The sequence below is a fragment of the Ambystoma mexicanum genome, chromosome 13 (genome assembly GCF_040938575.1).
Source record: "Ambystoma mexicanum isolate Mex_15411 chromosome 13, UKY_AmexF1_1, whole genome shotgun sequence".
NCBI lineage: Eukaryota > Metazoa > Chordata > Amphibia > Caudata > Ambystomatidae > Ambystoma > Ambystoma mexicanum.
The window spans coordinates 606626177-606646622 of NC_090938.1; the positions used below are offsets into that span (position 1 = coordinate 606626177).

The 20446-nt window shown below is 46.0% G+C and overlaps 1 protein-coding gene across 9 annotated transcripts in view; it reads left to right on the forward strand.

Annotated features, from left to right (window-relative positions):
- The window catches only part of LOC138521540 (signal transducer and activator of transcription 5B), a 1967228-nt gene that overhangs the window by 1860604 nt on the left and 86178 nt on the right, over nt 1-20446 (forward strand). For all 9 annotated transcript variants that reach the window (XM_069634461.1, XM_069634460.1, XM_069634455.1 and 6 more), the window contains one exon: nt 13162-13213. In XM_069634461.1, coding sequence (XP_069490562.1) covers nt 13162-13213 — 52 coding nt within the window. The remainder of the gene's footprint in view (nt 1-13161; nt 13214-20446) is intronic.

Consider the following 20446-nt stretch of genomic DNA (forward strand, 5'->3'; position numbering starts at 1 on the left):
ACCTCAGCATGGGTGTACCAGCACCTCCTGTGTATCATGGCGGCATGTTTTCTGGCAGTACCTTACACAATACTCAAGATTAGGAGATTACAGCTGCACTTCTCAGCCTTATGGAATCGGGAGCGTGGTTCACAGGCGGAGCCCGTCAACATTCATCCCTGCCTACACTAGGACCTAATCTGGTGGAGCACCGACTGCAATCTGAGGATAGGCAGGCCCTTCCGACAACCAGCAATGCAGGTTACCATCACCACAGATTAATCATTGGAGGGCTGGGGAGCTAACCTGGACAACCACAGCGTCCACAGAGGGTGGTCTCTTCAGGAACAGGAGGCCCATATCAATTGGCTAGAGCTGAAGGCCATCTGGCTGGCTCTCAAGGCCTTCCTACCGCTCATCAGTGGCAAAGTGATCCTCATTCAGACACCACCACCAGCATGTATTACCTCAACAAGCAGAGTGGCACCAGGCCCCCCTCCTTTATGCACCCTTACGATCAGCATCTGGGAATGGGCCCTGGCGAACAACATTCACATGACAGCAATCCACCTCCTAGGGGAGTCGAACCTGGAGGCGGACAGGCTCGGCAGGCTTGGGGCGGACAATTACGAATGGCAGCTGAACGACCTGGTCCTTCAGCAGATCTTCAACGGATGGGGTCATACTCAGGTGGACCTCTTCGCCACCTGGTTCAACAGGAAGTGCCTTCATTTTGCATCCTGGCAAGGACACGGTCTAGGCTCTCTCTGCGATGCATTACAGATACAGTGGAACAGCATAAACGCCTATACCTTCCCTCCTGGTCCACTGGTACACAGGGTGTTCTGTAAGATAAGTGTTCCGGCACCTCAGCATCATTCTGACAGTTCTGTGGTGGCCGGCAAGGCCATGGTTCTCGGAGCTACTCAGCCTATCGGACCAACCTCTGATGCACCTTCCACTGGGCCCAGCTCATCTACTGTCGCAGCAGGGGGGCACAGTCATCCACCCCGCAAATGTTGTCCCTCGCAGCGTGGTTCCTGAGCAGGTCACGCTGAAGCATCTGCGCCTCTCGCAGGCTAACCTAGACGACATTCAAGGTGCTAGGAGCACTAGGAGCCAGTACCAAAGCAGGTGGACTAGATTTTGTCAGTGGGCGGACTCTATGGAGGTCGATCCTCTCACTTGCACACTGGATGATGTAATTTCCTTCTCTGCACACCATGCACACTCAAGGGTGCAGATAGACACATGCTGCACATATCTGGTGGCCATCGGAGCCTTCCAGAACTCGGAGGAGGACGTTTTCTCATCCACCTATCCGGTGGTTAAAAGACATCTGACGGGCCTCACTCTGTTCTACCCACCCATCAAGAAGCCACACTCCGCGTGGGAGCTCATTAAAATGTTGGGCGCCTTGGTGCATAAACCTTTTGAGCATATGGTGTCCGCGGACATCAGGCTGGTTACCTGAAGACAGTCCTTTTGGTGGGTCTTACGTCTGCACGTCGTGTCAGCGAGATCCAAGCTCTGGTGGCCTCTGAGCCAAACACTACCTTTCACAGGGACAAGGTGGTCCTTACAAACGCAGCCCACGTTCTTACCTAAATGAGGAGATAGTACTCCCGACTTTCTTTGCCGACCCCAAGGACGATGCTCAGAGGGTTCTGCACTGTTTAGATGTTAGGCAAGCACAAAAGTTCTGTCTGGACAGAACAAACAGCTTCCGCAAATCTGAGGCTCTATTTATCACCTTTGGTGGGTCAAGGCCAGGATACCAGGCTTCCAAGGCCTCCACAGCAAGATGGATGGTTGCAGCCATTAAGGAGGCCTATGAGCGGCAGCACAATCCACTTCCGGTAAACACTCATGCCCGTGCAATCGGAGCCAAGGCCACGGCGGTCGCATTCCAGAGACGCGTCCAGTGGCAGGTCATCAGCAGGGCGGCCACGTGGGCCACTCCCTCGTCTTTTTGCGAGAACTACTGTTTGATAGTGGATTCCCCATGGAGGGGCAGGAGCTCATCTCCCGAGGCCCCGACACTGCAGGAGCCGCAGGGCCAGCCAGGAATCATTCCCGGATCAGCTGCTGTAATTTGGTAAGCGCCTCCACATTGCGCTAATTTGCACTGCATCTAAATTCGAAAATCCAAAATCGATGCCTAAATGCCCATAATTGCTCTGTGATGCCCTACTAAGAACCTAGGCAGCCCTAGACCTGCCCCGCACCTGCAAGAGCACGATTCCGCCCTATTTGCAGCACCGACGTAAACGAGGTACCCTTTCCAAGATGGCCGCCGCTTTTTAGGTTTGTCTCACCCTGTGCCCTACCAGGCACACAGCAGTAGTCTTGGCCTTGCCTGATTGGTCACTCTGACTACATCCCCTGCCATTGGGCGCCAGCAGGCAAAGCCAGCCCTCTCCCTCCAAGGCCCTCGGAAACAAGGCTGGTGCCTGTTCTCAGCCTGTTAACTGCCAGTACTGCCGTCTGCCAGACCCCCTGGTCTTCTAACTCCTAGTGATTTAAGGTAAAATTCCAGGTTCTGCTTTAATTCACCTTGCTCACATAAAACGTGTGTATGTACTCTTCTCTTGTGCCTCATGAACACTAGCGCCATACTGCTCGCACAAGAGATATCTCCATGCCAGATTTCCTTGTCCACGGTACTGGCCAACAAAACATTCCCCTCTGAGGCATATTTCAAAAGTGGCCACTATGCTTATACTATTACTTTGGTGTGAATTACTACCTCTTCCGCTATTGTTCATATGCATGCCGCATTGTACTTTCATGATCACCACCCATATAACTGTGATGTCTACCTACCTACCTGTAACCCGCTACATTCATCTACTCGACCTAGCCAAACTACTGCCTAGAATTATTGATTGTACTTTTGGTCCTGCACCCTCCTAGTCAGTATAGCTGAACCTTTGTTGCTGAGACCTGCTTGCATTTGATTCTGTACTTACCTAGTCGGCCCAGCCACTGAGTCACTGATTACATTTGCAAATGTACTTTCTTAGCCAGCATAGTTAAACCTCTGCCTCTGAGACCTGATTGCATTTGCTCTTGTACCTACCTAGCCGGTATAGCTGAATCATTGCTATTGAGTCATTGACTACACACATCATATTAGCACTTAGTATCTAGGTGACTCTTACTACCAGATTGTTCCTACATGCTAATACTTCTAGCATACATCGTGCTATGTACTTGTTACCAACGGCTCTCACCGACTACTAATGTGGTACTTTAGATAGGCCTTTTTATACAACTATGTATCTATCAGTTATTTACACAGTCCTACTGAGGACTATCCTACATCTACTCATCATGCTAGATGTTAACCTACCTAATACCCTGCCTCCTTTGACATCGGTAATACATCTGACCTGTAACTCTCCAGGCTAATACCTGTATCCTAGCCATGGATCCCCTGAGACAGCCAACTCTGTATCACGTCCATGTGATACACTTAGTAGAAACCTTAGACTCCGCGCCAGGCTAACTAAACTGTATGAACCTCCCCGTAGGTCTCTTCCCCCTACCAACATCAAAACTAACTTCCAACAGATCTGCAATCCTCGCTATACCAGATCACCTCCTTCACCCAATTCCAATACCTGCCCAACTCAGAACAATAAGCCCACTACACCTAACACACCCACTACTCCATCTCCCCAAGCCACAGAGGTCTCCAAGACCCCAACTATCGTTGGAGCACTCCTGAACGCGAGATCCCTTGTCGCCCATGCCCTAGACATTGCTGACCTAATCTCAGAAGGCAACCTTGACTTTCTCGCTATTACAGAGACGTGGCTACACAATGCAGCAGGACCCTTGCTCATGCTAGCCATCTCGGATGGCTATACTATAATCAGAAATGACCGAGAAGGTGCAAGAGGCGGCTGCATCGCCATAATCTCCAAAATAAGCCTCTCACTCAGACTAGTACCCACACAATCGATCCAATCTTGCGAGACCTTATCCGCTAAACTCCAGATAAATAATAATCAAACTCTCACCAACCACCTTTTATATAGACCCCAGACCCCCTAGGCACCTTTGAAGAGGATCTCCACAACCTTCTCACTAATAACCTTAAACCTTGTTCTCAAATAATCCTCCTTGGGGACTTTAACTTGGGTTTCCATGATACCACGGATACTAATGTGACAGTGGTAGCCAACACTATTCACGCACTAGGCCTAACTCAAAGAGTTGACAAGCCTACGTACCTCAAGGGAAGAACACTAGATTGGATAGCTGACTGTAACTGCTCAGCCACTATCCTATCCATAAGATCCCTACCTTGGACAGACCATTCTTTAGTGTCCTTTAACCTAGCTACTGCCAGACCTATCCCCACAGTCCTTCCTATAGCACCGCCTTGCTTAACCAGACATAAAAAATGCATTACGGTAGAGAAAGTGATCCCAGCTATATTACCGACCCTCAATGCATTATCAGCTAATCTAAGCCCCAGCACTCTAGTACAAGAATTCAATAATATCATGCTCGTCACCCTAGATAAACTGGCACCTCTCAAACTCGGATCAAGCAAACCAAAAGCCCACCTAAACAAATGGTTTACTCCACAGCTAAGAGACTTGCGCATCCTGAAAAGAAAAAGTGAAACTACTTGGAGGCTCTGTCCTTCAGTCGACAACAAAGCCAAACTAACCTCTCTCTCCTCACTCTACAAAAAAGAAGTTTGCCAGGCAAAACGTAACTCTTATGATGACCGCATAGCCAACTCTAACTCCAGCATGAAAAAGCTCTTTTCTATTCTAAAGGAACTTGAGTCTCCTATCGCCACGTCGGATGCCTGTATCAAGGACAAACCTTGGTGCACAGATATCCAGCAAGCCCTAACAAATAAAATTACTACTCTCTAATAATCTATTGGCTCACGGTGATTCCTTCCACTTCTCTAAAATGATCACCTTGGAAGTAGAAAAAATTATCCTGTCGCTTAAACCATCTAACTGTAAAGGTGACCTCTGCCCAGCACAGTTAATAAAAGACGCTGCCAGAGAATTATCGCCCTTTATCACCAAACTGATTAACGCCTCTTTTGCCTCAGCCACCATCCCTGCCAACCTTAAACAGTTCTGGGTACTCCCCCTACTTAAAAAGCAGACATTAGACCCCCTCATCCCTACTAACTACCGCCCTATTACTACGGTACCGTTTCTTCTCAAGATTCTGGGGAAAGCCGCTTATAACCAAATTCAAAAGCATCTAGAACTACACAACCTCCTAGGAGAGAGACAATGGGGCTTCCGTCCCTTACATGGAACCGAAACTGCCCTTATTGACTTTAAATCCCAAATTGACGAGCTGCGAGACAAAGGGAGAACAGTACTTCTGCTACTCCTTGACCTCTCAGCCGCCTTTGATTTGGTGGATCATAAAGTCCTATGTAGTCCCCTAGATTCCGCTGCCCATTTCTCCCCGGAAGCCATCAGATGGATTGAGTCATTTCTGAGTGAAAGAACGATGAGAGTCTTCTCCCCCTCGGCAGCGGCAGATTCTACGCCTATCTCATGCTGTGTCCCCCAGGGCTCCTGCGTTTCCCCAACTCTATACAACATCTTCACCAAGCCCTTGTTTGATGATTTGGACCATCTCGGTATCACCTACACTAATTACGCAGATGATACACAGATCCTCCTCCCGCTTTCTGGGGATCATGCGAAAGACACGGAATTGGTGAACAAGGGGTATATCTTATCATCCAGGCTTGGATGGCCACTCATGGCCTCTGTCTGAACGATGATACGACAGAGTTGATTATCCTGGGCATTCAAACTAATATCAAAAAACTAGGTCAGGAATTCTCCTCATTTAACATAGACGGGAATATCATCCAAGTGTCCAAGGACATAAAAACCCTGGGATTCTATCTTGATTCTACCCTATCTCTTGACAAACAGCTAAAATCCCTTGCCTCTTCCACGGCTTACACGTGCAAATTGATAAGAGCCGGTAAACCTTTCCTTTCCAATAAGAGCTGCTTAATCTTGGCTAGAGCCTTAATACTCTCTAGGATTGACTACTGCAACGCTCACAACAACGGAGCGAATAAAACTCTAACGCAAAAAAACTACAAATATTACAAAATAATGCCCTGAGAGCAGCACTAGGCATAAACAAAAGATTGCACATCTCTGCCGCCAGACGCCATCACAACTGGTTGACCACTGAGAACAAAATAACACTTAAGATGTTATCCCTGACCCACAAAGCCCTTAATAACTCCGCCCCCAAATACCTGATTGACAAATTCCACAGGAGAACATCCCTCAGACCGACTAGTGCTGTCAATTCCAATTGCCTGACAATACCGAACTTCAGACTTAAGACGATCGGAGGTAATAGTTTTCAGGTAAAGGCTGCAAAGACCTGGAACTCACTACCACAAGACTTGAGAGTGGACTCACCCTACCCTCGCTTTAGAAAAAATGTCATCGAACTCCTCACCTCGACTGACCTCAGCTGACCTCACATGACCTATGTCACCTACAACCCTGATTGCCCTCAGTTGAACCTTGTATATTTGTAACTATCTGTGTCCCATGTATATTTTGTAATTATCTGTGTCCCATGACCTCACGCTATTTTCTACTGTACATTCTGCCATGATGTAACCTGTAACTTGATTGACCTTTCTCGAATTTTGTATACTTTGTAATCACTGTATTTTATATTGCACGCTATGCTTTGATATAACCTGTAAGCTTTGCAATTTCTTGCCTCTGCGCCCTGCTACCCCTGGGTCTGGCACGCATAAAAAGTGAATAAACAAACAAACAAACTGTTCGTGTGCCGGTTTCAGGTCGGACGCAGCATTCGGACAGGCAGTATTAAGGAACTTGTTTTCTTAAGGAGGGTCACCTCTCCACCCTTGGGCTACATTCAGTCGTAATCACCCATGCAGTATGGAGGAAAGGGGACAGGACGTAAGAGTAATTATAAGTTACACACCGTAGTGACTAACATACTCTTAGTCCATAGTCCCCTTTCCTCCATACATCCCACCATCCTCCCCCCTAATAAAACTGCTGTCATTAGGCAATGTTAATATTGTTGACGCGTCTATGGGGACTGAGGAGTGGCGCCGGTGGGCGAAGTCAGGGGAGCGCATGTGCCCAGGGCCGCACCCCTGCGTGCCACTATACTTTAGAAGATTTTTTCCGGTGAAAAAGGCTCCGTCTCCCATCCCTAGAAGGGACGCCCATGCAATATGGAGGAAAGGAGACTGTGACTAAGAGTAAGTTAGTCACTATGGTGAGTAACGTATAATTTCTCCAGGTGCACCTGTGCTAGGCACCTTTCTGAGAGGTTCCAGCAGAGACAGGGAGGCATCTCCAGATCTCTCTTTTCTACCAAAGCCCACAAGTGCACCTCAACTCCTGCCACTGTCGTGGGGCCTCACAGGGTTGTGTCTACAGCCCCTATCTCCGCTCCTGCCATCCTGTTGGAGGAGGAGGAAGAAGTCTTTGAAGGCGTTGGCACGCACCCTTTGATGGGTGGTATTGGCCTGCTTCCACAGCTGGCCCTGCAGCCTGCACAACTGCTTCAGTCTGCTCGCCCTATGAGCCTCTGGCCTCATACACCAATGTTGATGCCTCAGGCTCCGAGAGATCCGTTACTAAGAGATGTTTCATTGGACATTTTGGCAACTCTCCACACTCTGGCCTCAGAGGTTGAGCAGTGCTACCGCCTGTGCTTCTGGGCACAGCTCCTGTGGTCAGTCTATCAAGACTACCTCAACCCCACAGGTTGCCGCCTCCTCCTGTGCCTTTAACCCTGCCACCACCTCCTGTTCCGCGGCCCTATATTGTGGAGGATTTGGTCCTTACTGGAACCGACACAGGTACGGACACTAACCCGTATATGGATGATGGCCAGGGAATGGATGAGTAGGGACACCCCCCTGCCCCTCCGCCCCCACTCACCCTCTCTGGATGAGGTGGGATCTTTCCAGGCGACAATCTCCCGGGTAGTCAAGCTCTTCAACCTGTTTGCAGAGGAGAAGGAGGGATTCCTTTTCCAGCACCATGAATCCTCCAGAAATATCTGTGGCAAACCTGAGAATGTCGTCCCTTCTTTCCTAGGGGAAGACCTTTACCTTGGGCCAGGGCAGTGCGTCCACAGTACAATTGTACCCCTGGTGTATGCTGCACCGAGGGAGGATCACATGGCAAAGGAATCCCCCTATGGGATTGGGGACGACCATCACCAGAGTATGCGGTATGACCACGCTTCAATACACTTAACCGCTTCTAAACGCTCCTTCCCCCTCTCTAGAGAGAGTTAATGCACTTAGTTGCCAAGTCAGTTAATCCAACATAAACCACAAGACTGAAAGACCAGGAAGGACAAAGGATTATACATATGCTTTGGAGACTGGCACTGTGACGACTACGATCACCAGGAGTCCAAGGATCCCTATGGAGAAGCAGAATGAGCAGTCTAGTTTCTCAAAACAAGTGACTGGCCCAAAGCCGTATAACTATCCCACATGGGAGTTTGAAAGCAGCTCAGCTGGTATACAGTTCGAAGAGAATGGTCCTCCAAAGAGGACAGTGGGAGTCGTTCAGGGAAGCAGCAGGCACGAGCCGCAAGGGAATCCATCCCGAGAGGAAAGGAAGAACCTGAACGTGGTCCGCCAGCAGAAGACTACTTGGTTTGCTGTAAAATTAATTCTCTATGCATCTCAGGCTCCTGCGAAGTGCAGAAGAAAGAGAAAGCGCAGCCGAGAAGTGTCAGAAGACTGCAGAGTTGCTGCAACCCAGCTGGGAGCCCGAGAGCTGCCGGATCCTTGCAAAGGGACAGAGCTGCCCAGGAACCGCTGATACAAATTTACTCCCAGCTTTCCCCATATTGACGTTTCTTATATGTGGGCTTGTGTAAATTCTGTCTTTCTAATTTTCTTGGTCAGTATTCAAAATAAGTTTTCAATTGTTCATCTGCTTGGGGCTCCCAACACCTATGGGAAGACTCATAGGTGTTTGATGGTGTTTCCAAATCATGGCACTTCGATGCAGTAAAGTTCTGACTCTGGCAAGGCTTCCCCTGCTTTGCAGACCCTCATTCAACTCATTATCTGGCTCTGAGTCCCTTCACCGATCAAGCTGCTCATCAAGTCCACATCTCCAACAGCCTCGCTGCTGTCGGCCTTTCAGCGATTCCTCCAAGGCATCTGCTGCGCTTCTCCCAGTCTCACGTCTTTCTGGTAAGTTATGCTCACACGTTGTTGCTGGAAGCGCCTGCCTCTCTTCGCTTCCTTACGTCTGCTTCTGCATTAGGTGCTGCATCCCACTTAGCCCGCTCTTCATCTCTTGTCTCAACATCTCTCGTCTCCAACTTCACTTCCCCGTTGAATGTGTTCAGCCTGTTTAAATGGCACACGCAGCTGATTGCTATTGCAACAACGAGTCTGCACGTTCATCATTGCGTTTCCTTCAATCCACTTTAACTCCTTCTTCCTTGTCTCAGTACTTGAGGCTTTATGCGAGTTGGTGTCCATAGGTATTTTTGACTTTTTAAAGTTATATTGTTTTGAATACTTGGTTAAATCAAAACCATCAGAGACATGAGGTGTAAAATGAAAATTATGTTTATATGAGGTAGGAATGGTGTTCTGCTCAGATTGTTTTGCAGAAAGGGGTCTTACAATGAGAAGGATTTGCAAAGTTGACAACAAGCCATCAGGAACTCTGGAATTATAGGATTTGGAAGCGAAGAAAGCACGTGCCACCTAATGGGGTCACCACATCTCCCCGACAGCCATCTCCTCCCATGTGAGCCTCCCTCATAATACCACCCCGAGGGTCAGGGTCCGGTAGCGGCTGCCGTCCCCTGGCCACATGGGAGGAGATGTTAGGCTGGGGATCAGTGATGATTCCACAGAATTCATCACAATGCTCAACATCGTCCAGTACAGTCACATGCTGGAATGTTTGGACAAATTCCCCTCCATTCCTTCTCTACGAAAGCAAGAACAACATCTCCCACTCCTCCTACAAGAGGTCCAGTCCCTGCTACTAAAAGGGGCCATAGAAGCCATTTCATCACACCTGTGGGGATCCGGAATGTACTCCAGATACTTTCTGGTGAGAAAAAAGTCTGGTGGGTGGAGACCCACCCGGGATCTCAAAAAGGTTCCTCCTGGTCACGCTACAGCAGTGACTGCCCATCTATGCCACACAGGCGTCTACGTTTACCCTTACCTGGATGACAGGCCAATCGGCATGCAGTCTTTCCAACTGGCCCTCAAACACACCGTACAAAAGATCCAATGCCTCATTGGGATTCTCCATAAACTTTGCGAAGTCATGCATGTCACCATCTCAGAACTCTCTGTTCTTGGGCTAACAACACGACACGCTGCAGTGCCTGGCTACCCCTTCGAGGAAAGTGTCAAGGCAGTGCGGCACAAGATTTCGGCAGGTGTCCTCCCTCCAACTGACAGTGGTTTGCTCAATCAAGTATTTACTCTGGATGACGTTCTCATGCATCCCTCTTGTGCCTCATTGCAGACTGCATATGAGAGCTCTTCAGGAGATCCTAGATGTTAGGTGGAAACCGGTATTGAGCTCCTTGAACAAGATCTCACTCAACCCTGCGTTCTGCCAGACACTGCATTGGTGGTTTCATCAATAGTACCTCATGCAAGGTGCCCCCACATCAGGTCACAGTGATAACAGATGCCTCTTTGGAGGGTTGAGAGGTGCACACCGGAAGATTCCACGCCAGAGGACTATGTCAGCTGGAGGAGAAGCTCCTACATATCAATGTGTTGGCGCTACGAGCTGTGTTCTGGGCTCTCAAGTCCTTCCAACCCCAGCCCTGAGGCAAGGTGGTTTGCATTTTCATGGACAACACCACCACAATCTTCTACATCAGGAAGCAGAGAGGGACCTGCTCTTCCGTTCTATTCATGGAGGCGCAGACCCCGTCACTGGGAGCTATCCCAGGGCATGTTCCTCATTCCCTTTCACCTAGCAGGGACCCACAACACTGTTGCAGATTCCCTCAGCAGGGAACTGCGATCCTTCCACGAATGGGAACTCCATCAGAATCAAGTTCGTTGTCTTTTCTCAAGGTGGGACCACCCACAAATCCACCTGTTTGCCACGGTAGCCAACTCCAAGTACGACCAGTTTGCCAGCAGGTACCCGCAAGGGAGGAGTCTTGGGGATGCTGTCAGTGTCGTGGTAGGGCCAGTTACTATACACATTTCCTCTGATTCCTCATCTACAAGTAATCGGTGCACTCAAACAGAGCCGATGCAATATGATCTTCATTGCTGCAGCATGGTTGCATCAGATTTGGTATTCTGACCTTCTACATCTGTCAGTAACACCTTGCATCAAACACGTCTCCTCGTCAGGACCTGCTCTCCCGAAAAGGAGAGTCCGTTCTACACCATGACTCAGCGTCCTGACTTGGCTCCTGCAGCCCTAGAATTTGGACACATCACATCACCTTTAAACTGCAGAAACAGTCTAGCAAAGTCTAGGGCTCCGGCCTCTCTCTCCTGCTACTAGCAGAAGTTGAAAAGTTTCACTGTTTGGTGTCATTCACAAGGGTTAGATCCTCTTCGAAGTCAAAGCTAATCAAATACTACCATATCTTCTATCATTGACAAAAGCAGGGTTGGCGCGCGCATCCATAAAAGTCCATCTTGCGGCTGTTTCTCGCTACACTAAAACGAGCAGGCAAGGCTTCCGTGTGGTCTTGTAGGCTGGTTAAGGAGTTCCTCACGTACCTGGTCCAGACTTTCCCTCGAGTAAAAGCACCAGCTTCAGCATGGGAGTTCAATGTGGTACTTTACAAGCTCATGGGCCCACCTTTTGAGCCCCTACATCGGGTCCCTCTCCAAAGATAGTCTCATGGAAGACTGTTTTTCTTGTGGCGATTTCATCGGCCAGACCTGTTGGAGAGTTGCAAACTCTTTCCTGCAAGCCACCGTATTTGACTTTTCATCAATCCAGGGTGGTGCTGCGCACTCATCTGTCTTTTTTGCCAAAGCTTCCACTGACTTTCCACCTGTACGAACTGCTGGTCCTACCTGTGTTTTTTGGCTCTCCCACCTCTCCAACGGAGAGGACATTGCATTTGCTGGACGTTGCCCGTGCGTTAAATTTAAAGTTTTATATCGCCTGCACAAAAAACGTTCATCAAACTTCATAACTTTTTGTAACATTTGGCCCTGGTGAACAAGGGTGGGCCCTGTCAAGGGCTTCCATTTCCAGGTGGCTATCTGGCTGCATATCGTATTGTCACCGGCTGACAAACCGACAACTGCCAGATAGGCAAAGGGCGCATTCCACCAGAGTCGTGGCTTCTGCTACGGTGTTCCTGTCTGGTGTTCTCCTGCTCGACATCTGTGGGGTTGCTACGTGGAGGTCTGAGCACCTTCATGAAATTCTAACGCATTAACAGGGATTCCAGGAAGAAGTCCCCTGTCAGCCATGCGGTGCTTCGCAACCTTTTTGCTTGAGGTCGGTTTCCATTGCTTCTGTTGAGACCTGTACTGCCTCCCATTGGTTGTTGTTTATGTACTGCTACATAATCGTAGTCAAAAGCATGTGAATCCATGAACGATCCAATGCTGGAGAAGGAACAAGTTGATAACCTGTAATTCCTGTTTTCCAGCATTAGTATCTTTCATGGATTCACATGCGACCCTCCCGCCTACCCCTCTATGGCTCTTCTTTGGTTCCTACTGCCACATTACTTGTGCTTTTAAATCTGAAGATGGCCACCAGGCATGGCGGATCACTGTTATTGGCTGGGGCAGTATGACCCAAAGTGACAGCAATAGGCTATTCAAGTACCAAGCAGTTTTTTTAAGTTTAAAGCAAAACTGCTTTATTATTACTGAGGATTCCGAGCCTGACGACAGGGAATATTAATGAGCATGTGAATCCATGAAAGATACCAATGCTGGAGGACAGGAGTTGCAGATAAGTAACTTGTTCCTTTTTGGATTTGTTTCATTGTGGTTATTATGAGGATTTTGTAAATGTATTACATTCACATTCTTGTTTATGATCATGAATTTGTATGCCTCTAGATTAATTGAATGAGGGGTAATATTTATTGTTTTGAATTTTTTGTTAATTGTTTGTGTTCACTTTGTCTTAATATTTTCTCCCTTAGCAAAAGGAAACGATGGATATGTTACGCCACAGATCAAGCAGGTTGTGCCAGCGTAAGTCTTTTTATTTTTGATCCAGAGACAGCTCTGCTTATGCCCAGTGTTTGCTGTAATAGAGAATATTGTTATACTTGTGTGGACATCTCGTGTAGCCATCACTCTTTAGCTAGCTGCATGCCTCAGGATACCCTATGCAAACTGTTATTTCATTTATCTGTAACTATCGTTATACAACTTTAAAAAAAAACATTAACTGTAAAATGCAGTAGAAAAAAGTAATTCATCATTGTAACTGTACATTGCACAAACCCTGCAGCCCGTTGAAACATTTCACTCCAGAAGCAAGGCACACATAGAAACTTGATGTTTATATGTTTTCAATGTCTGTTCCTTGTGGAGAAGGGGCATACCCACAGTATATGCTTTACCCTTACTTACACCTGGGGTTTAATGCATTAAAAAAAGGGCTTCCTTAGGTAATGTGGAAGAATATTATGAAGAATTTAAAATTAGGTAACTCTTCTAAACTGTTGTTAACGATATTCACCGGCCAGCTATTCTCAATTATTTTTCTTGTTTTGCAGTAGTTGTGGATTTTGACAAGTTATTGTCATTCTGCTTTGTTTCATACATTTTTTTAAACTTTTCGGTTTCATAGTTTCAGGAATTAATGTGTTCTTTTTCCACTATGAAACATGGTGGCGTTATTTGTGAAGGCACCATGAAGTAGACACAGACAACCGGTTCAAGTTTGGTTTGCAAATGTTTAGTAACTTAAAGGCAGGATGGAGTAAGGCCTAACTTGCCCTATGCTAAGATGGGAATTCCCTACCTAAAGAAAACTAACAATAGTCTGTGTCAGGAAGTCCATGTCAAATGTCTGTGTCCAAAACCTATACTTACCCTCACAACTAACTGTATACAATGTGTAGTGATGTCGGCATCAACGTAAGTAGTGTCAAAATAAAGGTCAGAGCTTCTTCCAGCTCTTGGCTTGTATTCAGCTTCTCCTTCCCCAAGTTCAAAACTGTTCACAAGGTATCGGTGGTTCCCTTCCCCAAGAGTTCAAATCTTCCAGCTTTTCAACAAAAGAAAACATAGTTCCTTGGCACACTTTCCGGCTCTTCGAATATTGGCACTTTTCATTAATTCACATAAGTAGTTCTGTTTCTTGACTTTAAAATCACACGTTTCTTTATGGAGTCTTTCAGTGGCTTTTCCACATATAGTGCCCTTGTTCTAGGTGCAGTTGGCGGACAACACGGTCCACCCATTGCAGGTCACACAACCGGTAACCCTTCTTGACTGCTTTCCATCAACAATGTGCCGTTGCTTCCATTTGACAGGGATGGTTGCTTTATTCATCTGTGTCACACTCTGCTGGCACTATATTGCGGCTTGGTTGGCCACCATGCATTTGTTACACTTTCTTATATTCGTCTGGCTCTTGCCAGTGCAGGTTTCCTTCTAACATGCAGTTCCTTAAACATTTTTGGCTGTTACCCGTGTTCGTTTTCTCAAACATTGCAGTTCCTTGACTTCTCGGATAATACAGTTCATGGTATCAGCCCAATTCCCCACCTTTCTTTCACTCCATTCAATATTCACGAGTGCTCAAAATTTGCTTTCACTTTGTTCAGTATTCAAAAGTACTCATAGTTGCTCTGTTCAGTAATCAAAAGTAGTTTTAATGGTTCTCATCTCAATCAACATTCAAAAGTACTGTTAATTGCCTTGTTCAGTATTCAAAAGTACTTAACAATTCATACGCGCTCAACTACCCCCTTGCAGTGCCCACGGCCCTTCTCCAGGCAGACTTTGCGGTCTCTGTTTACAGCAGTTCTTCGAGTCTGTGCCTGCCAAGGTTCAGCTTCTCTCCTTGGCGGATCGCCTTCGTGGTGTGCTTGTGTTAGACGGCTTTGCTTTCCCCACCGGCAGGCTGTCAGCAGGACGGAAACTTCCTTGCAGGTCCTCCGGCTCTCGTCTGCTTCGCTCCAGAAGCCTAGCCTGGACCTCCATCTCTCTCTGTGTCCTCTGCGGCAGCTCTGCACTCCTTGGGACTCCTGCAATTTTCTCGCCTACGCGCACGCCACCGATTGTGGCTATGGCTCTCCCAGCTGGCTTCAGCCACTCTGACTCAGTCTCCACTTCAGCAAGATTTCCGCCTTTTAAAGTTCCCACCATCCTGATTGGACAAACAAGGACTAGACTGTTCACTGCTGAAGCGGTAGTCCTGTTTTAATCTTTTTGACCTCCTTGTCTCAGTACCCAGTTGAGGCATATATGTGTGTACACTACTATAATGAGGATGTATTATCCTAGTTGGTCTCTTCCTTGTCTCAGTAAAGTGCTGTTGATTCATGGGGAATATTTTAGGCGAAAAACAGGGAAAGGGGTGACAATAGCCTATGAAGGCTTGTGGGATGGAGGGTTCATTATGAAAAGGAAATGGGTATACCATGTCTCACCTAAGGGCGGCCTCTTCCCCATCCCCCAGGTGGTCATCCCTTGCATATCCACTCCCTGGGTCAGGATCCAAAAGCGATGGCCTTTCCCTTGCCACCCGAGAGGAGGATTCAGGTGGAGAAGAAGTGAGGACATCCTCGAGTGGCTTTCATGTTTTACAGGGCCCGCTTCGATTCTTCCCTTGAGCTCCTTAGTCTTCCCCTTACAAAACAGGCTTTTGTAATATGACCCTTTAACATTTATGGCCTCTGCGCCACTCAGTGGTTTAAGCAGAGAGCCTTTTATGACCATTCATTAAGAAAGACTATAGGCTGCTTCCATGTAGACTCTGAAAGTTTACATAAAATGCATGGTGTGCAGTAAAATAGCTTTCATGCCCCGGCTAGGGGGCAGACATGGGCTTTAACAGCCCGCCAGTATCAGCTTTGTAGGCCTGAGCGAGTGAGCTCAGCGTGAGTTTAGCTCCGGTCGGAGAAAAAAAAAGGTTTTAAAAAATGGCCACCGCCATTAAAATAGAAAAGGAACTAGGTCCCTTTTCAGATGACAGTGGCCATGGAAAACATGTTCCAAATGGCCACCGTCATCAGAAAAGGGACTAGGTTCTAATCCCTTTTCGATTTTAATGGCAGTGGCCAGACTGGAGGCGCATCGGGGACCGGAGGTAAGTTGGGGTGGGAGAAAGGGGAATTGGATTTTCCTAACGTGGAGAGGCAACAGGGAGAGTCGCCTTGTTGTCTCCCCACGTTAGAAAAAGGAATTTAAAAATACCACCCGGGGAGGGGCTTTGGGTGACTGGAACAGCATGCAGGGATTGTGTATTCTCGCCTGTTGTTCCAGCCACCTGATTGGCTGAGCGCCTTTTCCCGGGTGCAAATATGAAATCTCCTGTGGCAATAATACAGATTTGAAACTTGTTCAAGTCCTCGGCCCTTCTTCCGTACCCTCCCACCCACACATCCTAATTCGCATTGAGCATTTGAATCAAACACTAAGGTTCAAATATTTTTGTGAAAAAAACATGTTCATCTCAAGACTTTCATTAACTTCCTACAGAACAAACCTTCAAAAGTTTCCTCTGTACTTAATTAGAATTTAAAAAGTAAATATGTTACATGGAAAACCTAAGCTTGAGGGGAAAAAGGGTGAACGTCATTGAGAGAAGAAGCATTTTAGGAAATCTAGCTGGAATTGCAACCCCCTTTCATGTTTTGGTGCGTGGTAAGTCAGTCCAATATCTAAGCTGGAATGTGAAAAACTAGTGAGAGTGAGAGGCATATTCGAACTGTGTGTCTTTTAACCATTGTGGATTGTCCTGGTCTTCCAGGTCACTCCGATCAATCTTACGCAGTCTGTGTCTTGGTTCAGTGCGTTTTGTACATCATTCTGGACCTGGTCCCTCAACATCTCTATCATTGTTTCCAATTTACCGTACAACAGGCGTACATGGGTAAGTGGCATTTTCTCTTCTGGGCTACATGTTAATTTGCAATATATGGGATTTGCCGTGATCGGTAATACCTGGTACATTCCTTGGGTAAAAACCCAGTAACAAAGACTTTTCAGCATACAGAATAACAATTGGCTTTTTTACATAGAGCATTAAGGAGCCCTTGCTGCAGAAAAGGTATTGCTTTTTTAAACTGCCAGTCTTGTCCATGTGTTAAATTCTCCTCATTTGTTGTTTATAGCCACAAGGCATAACTTTTGGTGCGCTACTCCTATTTGGCTGAAACCTCTGCATGTAATTTCTATTGTGTGACCTTGCCCTAATCATCTTTGCCCTTTGCCTGAGGGGATTTTGACAACCTCTGGGTGGATTTAGCCTCAGTAAATAACCTGATATTACCAAAGGAGAATACAATTTAGCCTTTCTTAAATGGAACCATACATGAAAGAAATGATTAACAGCTTAAAATGACCATCTTTCACCTATCCGTTAATAATCTGCACCACAACCTTTTTAAGAGGTTCACTTGATGACATTGATAAGAAGCAGAACATAATTTGTTGGTTAAAAAACCAAAACAAACGTATAGCTGAATATTTTTTGCTGCATGAATCTATTTTAGAACCACATGCTCTGCACATGTGGAAGTGGCCATCTAGTGGTAAGTGTGGAATATTAGTTTGCTTGTTTCAGATTTGAAACGAGACATCGTTATGGGCGTATAATCCTATTCAATCTGTAAGTTTATTCGAATAAAGAAATCCATTAACACATTATGCATGCAGAAATAAACATAATTAAATAACATAATACCAACATTAAAATACACTCTTCTTTAAACGAGTCAGTTACAATACATATTTAAAACCTTTATAAAAATACAAAACACGAATATGTAAAATCAAAGAGCCTTTATGGCATTAATCTTTTCAGAAAGGTTGAAAGACCCCAAGCCACATTAGGAGAATCTGCTAAAAGGAGAAAAAATAAAGCAGGGCGACATTGTCTAAAACTAAAATGCTTAAGCACAGGTAAAATGGTTGTAATGCTAATGGCCTTATATGCTGGACGAAACAATACAACATGCATAAGATCTTCCACTGCATCAATACACAGGGGACACATCAAAGTGTGTGATGAATCCTGCAGAGTCATCACTAAACGCCAGCCTAAACTCTCCTCTCATGTGGCCAGGAGAAGGCAGTTGCTACCTAATACTGACCCTGGGGGTGATATTCTGAGGTTGGATCACATGGGAGGAGCTGGCTGTAAGGGGAGAGTGATGACTGCACAAGGGGAGAAGCAGTATCCTTCTCTGTATTATGAAAAGGATCCATTCATTCCAGAATTTTTGATGGCTTGCTGCCATTATTCAAAACCATCTGATTCTAAAACCCTGAGAAATACTCTGTTTAACAAAAACACATAGTCTTCTGTGAGGGGTCAAAAATGCGAGACAGACAAATAAGTATAGTTTTCTCATTCGTGGCTATTTTATTAAATTAAAAAGGGTGATACAAGTGCCTATCCTTCCCCAACCTAATAAGGACTTCCCTACCTGACAAACTAAGACTAAAGGAAAATGACCTAGTGTCCAAAAGACTTCTAGCCCTCACACTAATACATCCCAACAAATTATACAGGAATTATTTGGCTGTTTAAACTTCACAAAATAACCTATAAATTCAAACACAAGTTATGAACAGGAATCCTTGTGTCAAGGGTTGAATCTCCTTCCACTGGATCAATTAATAATTTTTCAAACCAAAGTTTGAGGAAGGATAGCTCAGGGGTAACACGTTTGTCTTGGAAGCAAGACAATGCAGCACAACACAGGTTTGAATCCAGATCCTCTGCTTAGAAAACACTCATTGGTATTAAGCGCATTATACAAGAACAATTATAAAAGTTCAATTTCAGAAATGTTTTTTTACTAGCCAAGTTCCATTCAAGGTTCAATACTAAGGTCTTCTCATACAATGTGTCCTTCACTTGGCAAAGTGACTATCCTATTTCCAAAGGTTTTTTTACACTTAATGACAATTGTTAAAGGTTCCACCAAATTCTGCTTAGCAGACAAGACTTTCTCTTCCCACTTCAAATCCAAGTCAAATATAAGTGCTCTTCTCTCTGAAGATCAATCACTTTTCATCACATCAGATTTCTCCTTTACACGCAACACCTCTGACGGGACAGTTCTCTTAAAAGGATTTGAGGTCATACCAATGATACATACGGCGCTATATAAATGCTAAATAACATAACATAACATATACTTCAGTCAGGATGGTTAAATAACAGTTCATCAAACAATGTAGTGGAATTGCTGCTTCTTTTCCAACACAACCTTCTACCACATTCACAGTACTTCAAATTATCCTCTTCCTGCTACACTCGCCTGCCAGGACTAACCACTACTTGTCACTTTCCTGGTTTACTAGCCTGCCTGGATAAAACTCCTACTACTACAACTTGTGCTCTGCAGTAAGGCTTGTTCCGAACTTTCCACACTTGAATCCTCAAAGGAAAGAGTTGAACCAACAACTGCTTCTTGGTTTAGTCTTTTGACTTTCAACACAATTGACGTATAGCTTCTTTCACAATTATATTGCACCAAAGGACAATGATTCTCACATTGATATGTTTGCCATAGGCAATGCAGGTAACCGTTCTCTCCCTCTTGACCCCTTTTACAAGGAGGGCTTTGCTCTTGCAGTCTCTGGTTTCGCTTCACACAACCTTTTGTCGGTTGGTAATGTAGATTACACAATTCTCTCCTGGGGTATCTTGTTTAGCGAACATCATATTCAAATTGCCTTGGTGTCACTCTTGGCTTTCTTTGGCCTTGGCAATGCAAGTTACACTGTCCCTTTATTGGATATCCCTCTTTAGGAAGGTTGAATTCCCTTTGCTTTAATACAATATTCCCCTGTTTGACATCTCTTTATAGAAGAGTTGCGCCCAGTTTTCTTTACTTCAAATGATCAATATTAAAAAAAGTTAAATTCTACTTAGCTGGCTCCTTCGGAGTGCCCGGGTTCACCTGTATCAGGACAACTCTCTGGTATATCGTGGCATCTCCTTCTGACCCGCCGGCACCACTTTTTCGTTCGTTTGGACTTCCTCAGCGTTTAGCAGCTCCCATCAGTCTGCCATTGCTTGAACTGACGTCAATGGAGATTTCACAGCTCTGTACGCTCTCTGGTGCGAACTTTACACAAACTGGTAACAGGCCACAGAAAGCGTCTCTCCCTCGGAGTGGCTGGCCTGAATACCGCTTCCCGCTGTGCGTCCTCTGAATAACACAGAACTCCTGACTTTCGACATGTTTTCAACACAGCGTTCCGCTGTAAGCACAGTGGCAAATCCAACTT